A 7,472-nucleotide genomic window follows, 5' to 3' on the forward strand; every position below is an offset into this window, starting at 1 on the left:
ATATATATATATATATATATATATATATATATATATATATATATATATATATATATATATATATATATACCTAAATATATACATATATATATATATATATATATATATATATATATATATATATATATATATATATATATATATATATATACCTAAATATATACATATATATATATATATATATATTTTTTTTTTTTTTTTTTTTTTTTTTTTTTTTTTTTTGATAACTTTTATTTAACTCCAACCTTAATTTCCATGTTTTTATATTATTATCTGTTTCTGGTCTGCGATATATAAATGGGAGGGGATAGTGCCTGAAATACATGTAAATGAGCCAATTGCTGCATATAAATAAACACTGGGCGTGGCTTGCAAACAACCTTAGTCACATATTGCATGGAGGGCGTGTCCAGCTGCATAGAGAGAAATCTCTACAGGTGATGTAAAGTGTTTTTTTTTTTTTTTTTTTTTTGGTTTGTTTATGTAGTGTATTTTAAACATTGCTATATATTTTACATGCGTCTTCATAAAGTTACATGGTTGTCATTTGTTTAAACCAAAGTATCACCTGAACAGCAGACGAATCAGAAATGTTCGACTCGCGTTTAGATAAACCGTGTGTGCTTTCTTTTTCTGTCTATGCGTGTGTGTGCGTGTGTCAGTCATTCACGATTGCAACGACACAGACGACATAAAATGTTCTCGTATTTATTCTCCAGAAACCGAGATGACACATGTTGAAGTAAAATCACTGGATGTGATTCTTGAAAACGAGCAGAGAGATGGTTACTGCTCTGGTGAAGTAGTTTCTGGACATATTTCTCTCAAACTCTCGGAGACCACCACAGTCAAAACCATAAAAATATTACTGAAGGGAAATACTCAGGTGAGTTGGGTGCATAAACGATCCCGCTTTTCCGAAGAGAGGAAATGTCTCCTTTTATCCAAGACACTTGTTGCAACAACAGGTAGGCCTGCAATATACACTGAACATCTTTTACTAGATGAATATTTGTGATGATTGAAGTGTGACAGGTTAAATTGCCTTCAGATCAATTCATGTAGTACAATTTGATTTATTAACATTTGATCAGATACCCGTGACCTCATCTTTGATAGTGGCACATATGAGATCCCTTTTGATCTGCAACTACCTCAAAGGTAAGTGCAAATGCAAATGATTTTTAGCATGTTAAGCAGGGCCATCTCAAGTGTAGAACGGGGCCCAGTTTACAGCTTACAGTGTTAACAATACACACATACACAACCATATACATCGTGTTATGTGTGCCTCCTATTCAGAGCACTGACTTTTTTATTTTTTATTATTGTCTCCTAGTTCTTTGGTTTCCTCTTTCTCTGGGAAAAATGGCTGCGTTTACTACATGATGCAGGCAGTTTTAAAAAGGCCTTTTCATGAGAGTCAGTGTGTTAACAGAGAACTCCGCATCGTCTGTCATATCGATGTCAGTGTGCCAACATTAATTGTGAGTATTTCACTAATGCCTTCTTTTTTTCCTACATGTACTCATTTCCACATTTTGTTTCTGGAGGCTGCATTCTTGAACTCTGCATCGTAATATGCTTACTTCCCTATACATAAGCATATTATAATAAATTAGTATAGTATGTCTGAATTCCTGGCATTCATAAAAAAAAGTGTGAATCCACAATTTACTATCCCGTGAACGGCAGTAAAGCGACACAGGCAGCTGATGCTGTAAGTCACTTGACCAAACCATGATTGTTCAGTCTTCATTCATTCTATACACATATAGACTACTATAAATATTTTTTTTGGCTCGTTTTAAAGTTATGTCCTCATAGAAACCAGACTGTGTGTGACCTGTAATAGTCGGATTTGATCATGAACTCTCAGCAGGAACATTAATGTTGCTCTCAACTGACTGAATGTACAATTGTAGGGAAAAATAATGTTAAAATGTAACTAATCATATAATTGTGCATAGTAAGAAGGGCAAAATTATTTGGCTCATTACTTTGACTTCTTGATGTCCACTGTAAAATCCGAATCAAAGAAGCACTGTATTAGAGAACATCCTGCTGACCTTTGACTTTGAGATTTGCTTTTACAGTCTCCAGTGTCACAAACCTGTAAGAAGATGATTGGCTGTTGGATCTTTACTTCTGGTCCCATCTCACTGACTGCCAGCATAGAACGACAAGGTTATTGCAATGGTAAGGGGAAATTATATTTTTATGAGCTTTCTGGGTGTGTCAGGATGATAGTATTTGAATATTCTTAGATTTGTGTTAACCTAAAATCCCTCCAAATGTTAAAACTTGTATTAATTTTATTACAGAAAGAAATTAATACTTTATTTAACAAGGATGCATGTCATGACAGTAAAGACTTCTACTTTGTTATAAAATATGCCTAGTTCAAGAAATGTCGTTCTTTTGAACTGGAAAAAAATGTAGCACAGTTTTCTCAAAAATTGAAGCAGCATTGATTTCCGAAGAATGATGTGACACTGATGGCTTCTGAAAATTCATCTTTATCGTCACCGGAATAAATTATATAAAATACATTTTAAACAGTGTTTTAAATCTGAGTTTGCATCAAGGTAAACATGGCTGCTTCGCAATTTTCTTTTAATCTGCTGCAGTATATTATTTGAAATAATTTGCCCATTGTCTTGTGACACATTATTTTTAATCTCTTCTCCAGGAGAATCAATCCCAATCTATGCTCTGATTGAGAACCGCTCATGTTGTCTAGTTGTGCCAAAAGCGGTGATCTACCAGATACAGACTTATACAGCCAAGGGTAAAACAAAAAGCATCAAACAGTTGGTTGCCAGTGCTAGAGGAAATCCAGTGGCATCTGACACTACCAGCAGGTGGAATGGAAACCCATTAAAGATTCCCCCAGTTTCTCCCTCCATTCTTAATTCAGACATCCTGAGACTGGAATACTTACTTGCAGTGAGTAAAAAATGTTATGCTGATTATTCGATTCCATTTTTTCCCCCTCCATAAAGCCACAAGGCCTTATTTTCTGATAAATATAGTATAATAATGTTGATTTTACTGCCTTAATTTACAGTATCATTAAAGGGATAGTTTCCCTAAAAAATGGAAATTTGATGTTTATCTGCTGACCCCCAGAGCATCCAAGATGTAGGTGACTTTGTTTCTTCAGTAGAACACAAACAAAGATTTTTAACTCAAACAGTTGTAGTCTGACAGTCATTTAATGGAAGTGAATGGGAATCACGGCTTTGAGAGTCAAAAAAACATACATAAAACTTAAATGAACCTTGTGGCTCGTGGTGATACATTGATGTGTAAAGACACAAAACAATTGGTCTGTGCAAGAAACTGAACGGTATTTATATAGTTTTTTTACCTCTGATTCACTGGGACGTCCGAACTGTCCTGAGCGCCTTCTCAACAGCCGGCGGGTGACACATCTTGCTTTAAGGGAGATAGCAGACTTATACAGTAAGTACATTACCGCCAACTATCACTCAAATGGATCATTGACACTCCTAATAGAGATTGTAAATATCGTTTTTTGGGTGAACTATCCTTTTAAGCTTGTCTATAAAATCAACATCAAATGCTAATCTTTGGTGTAACATATACTAGCTAACCAACTACATATAAAAAAACCTCCCTAATATGTATGGTTGCATGTCTGTTGTTTGTATCTTTGCTCAAGGTTATTGTTCAGATACCAGGTGCCAAAAATCTAGAAGTGCAACTTCCAGTGGTGATTGGTACCAGTGGTCATGGCATGAGCAGTCATTCTTTTGTGAACATGAGCTTGCTATACCCCACATTTACCCTTCCAGACATACCTGAAGGTAAGGTGCAAATGTATGATGCAGTGAATTCTGCTTCTATGTCAAATCATTAATAAGGGGTTGATTCCTGCATGCAGTGTATATGTTATACGTGTATATACTTATTTTAATTTTCGATTTGAATGGAAATATTTCCTGACAGCCCCTCCCAGCTATGCAGAGGTTGTGTCAGAGGAACAGTTTGAGGAGCACAGAACTTCAACCTCCCAGTCACAACCAGACTGGCTGCTAGATGGCTCAGCATTCGCTTGCATTCAGCAGTTCCTCCTCCAGCCTCCTCCTCCTTATTCAGAGGTGGGTCGTTTCTTCATCCTTCCTTCCCTGCTGTTTCACCTTTTAATAGTTTGTCATATTGTGTTGCCTTTTACATTGCAGATTTGTGGACAGTGAACAGTAGGCTTATAACCAAGGTTATTTTTGTGGAGGAGACGAAATAACCACCTTGTGCCTTAATAACATGATTTATTTTTATTTTGGATTGCAGCTGAAATGTTTGTTTTGGTCATGAGCTTGTCAAAGTTATGAAAGCGGTAGTCAAACACATCCAGACTATGCATGTTTTGTCCACTTTGCAATTTGGGTTTGTTTTTTTTTTGTTTTGTTTTTTTTTCTGTAATTTCCTGTCTGTTCTTGTGATATCAACTATTTAAAGCAATCCATAAACTGCACATAAAAACAAAACTCTAATTCACACCCAACAGCTTAACTGGATGATTTCTGGCACTGTGGACGAGACTTGTAAAGTCTGTCTTTGTCCCGATTTTCCGCTGATTTCTGTTCAGTTTTTAAAAGTCTTGTAGTGTATTCCAGTCTTAAGTGATCCTACTGTGATGGCTTAAAGAAAATTGTTAATTCTTGGAATTTGTTCGTAATGTCTAATTACTGTGGTTGTTTATTTATCACTGATGCACTAAACTCTTTATATTGTAAGGGGTTGCTTTGGGTCCAGGTTGAGATATCACAACTATATATTCTCATAAAAAAATAAAACCGTCACTGGGACGTTACCCTTCAAAGGTACATCTGTGTGTCTTATTTACCCCTAAAGGGTGCATTTTAGTACCTTAAAGGAACATATTTGTATGTAAAGAGTACATATTAGTACCTAAATAATACATCTTAGTACTTTCACCTCATCTTGTGTAACTTTTTTTTTCTGAGAGTGTAGGTGCAAAAATATTCATGTAATATGATTTATTATGTCTAGCTGGTAAATTATTACTAAAACAGCAACTGGAAAACACAAAGACATATGGTGGTAACTGGATTTTGTACTGTTTTTCCACAACATTAGATCTTAATTAAATCATTATGTGTATAACTAAAGATTTTGACTTTTATGAAAATGTCTTAATACTTTTAGAGTGAGTATAATGTTATAAGCAGAAACTCCCAGCCATAAAAATAAATAAAAATCTGTGGTAGCAGAGCTGCATCATAAGCACAAATGTTCATCTCCTCACCTGTCAAAGAGGCCTTTCCTTTGTGGAAAGTTAAAGTGGCATAACTAGATTGTTCCTTATTCAATGTCAGAGGTATACACACTTTATATGATAGCATCAATAATCCACGAGTTTCAGAAAAAGTACACAACTGTAAATTACTTTTTTTTTTTTTATAATTTTTTTTTTTTTTTTTAACTGATTATAATTACACTTGTACTAACTAAATTTCACAATTACTGTTTTTATATGTGTATTTTATTTTTAGAAATGTATGTTTTATATATACACAATTATGCATGTATATTTCTGTCAACAAATATATATATTTTTTTTTTCTGGCACATTCTATGACTTTTCTGATATTCAAAGACAAAATGTTGATGTTATTGTACTGCTGCCTTTTTCAAACAAAGAATCGCCTATCAATCCCCCCCCCCCCCCAAAAAAAAAGTTTCACCCATAAAGTTAACAAATTTTGCTAAAGAAATTTTATTGTCATAAGGTAAATATGCAAAGTTAACCATTGTTGCTCACGATCTGTTCTGCACATCACGCCAGTTTACAAAATGCCATGCTACTCTTTCCACTTGGAAGCAAATTAAAACATAAGCATCAACCAGTCTAAAAAGATGTCTATAACTGAAATATACATTTTCAGTAAACATTAAACTTACTTCCACCTATACAGTACTGCAGCCAAATGAGCATAAACAGAAAGAAGACTTACCTCACAGTAGTCCTCTCACAATATGTGTATTTAACTTGCTGTGTCTCAGTAGTCCCATTAAGTGTATTATTGGACTGGCAGAGCCGCCTGAACTCTGAGTGCACCGAGCCCAAAGAGATATCTCGGGTGAGATTTTATCCAAGTGTGAATGTGCAATATTTATAAGTGTGAATTATTTAACATGTGGCCATCACACAGCCAGCTGTTACCCTCTGAAATACATCATAAAAAAAAAATAAGAGTACGCTAAAATTAATGATGTTAACCTGTATGTTAATATAATGTAAACCTCTACAACGTTACAGCAACATAAAACATGTCTGTTACTCTGTCTGTTACTCTTTCTTTAATGATTTTAGAACATGGACTTTGACTTTTTGTTTGGTTGAATGGAGATTTAAAGGAAAAGTTCACCCCAAAAAATTTATTTTGCTGAAACTTACTGTTCCCTCAGGCCACCCAGGAGCCATATTTTTATTTCACAAGATAATTGATTGACCAGAAATGTGTGGATTACTTCTGGATAATTGTGATGTTTTATCATCTGTTTTTACTGTTATTCTCTGCACCCATTCACCACAGAGGATCCATTGGTAAGCAGGTGATGTAATGTTTGATGTAATTTCCTTAAAATCTGTTTTGATGAAGAAACAAACAAACTACATCTTGGATGGCCTGAGGGTACATGAGTACATTTTCAAAAAAAAAAAAAATATTGTTGGGTGAATCATTTCTTTAATATGATCTTGCACAGTTTTATCTTCATTTCATTTATTTATTCTCTTTTCATGGTAATGCAAATACATTCAATGACAAGAAGAACAGGAGTAGGATGAAGAAAAAAAAATTTATAAACTCCTACCCAATTCATATGTCAAGAAAGTTAAACATTAGATGGCCTCACCGACATAATTATTAATTCTGCTTAAACAACACTAAACAAACAAAAACAACAAGTGTGCAATAATGACAACTCTAACAACGACAAGACCATCATTGTTGTTACAGTTTTAACAATTTTCAAATTCATCTTTATACAAGTTAAATATCTTCTGTTTATACTTATATTTAAATTGAAGAATATTTGAACAACATTTTAGATAATTTTCTAGAAAATTCCATCTTTTCAAACCAGAAACTGAAAACTTTATTTCAGTTTATTAGAGTATTTCCAGCAAAAGGTTGTTTGAAATCATTATTTTTTTCTGCTTGTCTCACTATTTACAATAAAAATGCAGTCCATGCAGTAACAGCCAATGTTTTGCTTTATGAACAACTAATAAAGTTTGTAAAGAAACCATGTCCTTCAATTTGAGTAGTCCTGACCTCAGAAAAAGTCCTGTAGTATGTTCTCTTAGAGCAACTCCATTAATTATTCTTATAACCCTTTTTTGCTATATAAATAAGGGCATCAAATTAGTGAAATAAGAATTTCCCCATACCTCCAAACAATACATCAAATATGGC

General features: G+C 33.9%; 1 protein-coding gene across 3 annotated transcripts; it reads left to right on the forward strand.

Annotated features, from left to right (window-relative positions):
* The first annotated feature begins 333 nt into the window (after positions 1-333).
* Positions 334-4,853, forward strand: LOC127933912 (arrestin domain-containing protein 4). 3 transcript variants are annotated; one of them, XM_052531042.1, is made up of 9 exons: positions 334-437; positions 720-968; positions 1,095-1,161; positions 1,340-1,487; positions 2,097-2,199; positions 2,693-2,949; positions 3,689-3,833; positions 3,976-4,127; positions 4,209-4,853. In XM_052531042.1, the coding sequence occupies exons 2-9, from the start codon at positions 728-730 to the stop codon at positions 4,221-4,223; spliced, it is 1,128 nt and encodes a 375-aa protein (XP_052387002.1). In that variant the 5' UTR covers positions 334-437; positions 720-727; the 3' UTR covers positions 4,224-4,853. The 3 variants fall into 3 exon arrangements, with proteins under 3 accessions (XP_052387002.1, XP_052387003.1, XP_052387004.1); XM_052531043.1 differs by having other exon boundaries at positions 3,701-3,833; XM_052531044.1 differs by lacking the exon at positions 4,209-4,853 and adding an exon at positions 3,387-3,468 and having other exon boundaries at positions 3,976-4,125.
* Positions 4,854-7,472: the final 2,619 nt, after the last annotated feature.

The sequence above is a fragment of the Carassius gibelio genome, chromosome A18 (genome assembly GCF_023724105.1).
Source record: "Carassius gibelio isolate Cgi1373 ecotype wild population from Czech Republic chromosome A18, carGib1.2-hapl.c, whole genome shotgun sequence".
NCBI classification, from domain to species: Eukaryota; Metazoa; Chordata; class Actinopteri; order Cypriniformes; family Cyprinidae; genus Carassius; species Carassius gibelio.

Excerpts from the sequence above, each read along its gene's own strand:
- LOC127933912 (XM_052531042.1), top strand. The coding sequence starts at position 728 with ATGACACATGTTGAAGTAAAATCACTGGATGTGATTCTTGAAAACGAG. Across the intron at positions 2,950-3,688 it reads GACTGGAATACTTACTTGCA|GTTATTGTTCAGATACCAGG; the intron begins GTGAGTAAAAAA and ends TCTTTGCTCAAG. Across the intron at positions 3,834-3,975 it reads CCTTCCAGACATACCTGAAG|CCCCTCCCAGCTATGCAGAG; the intron begins GTAAGGTGCAAA and ends ATTTCCTGACAG.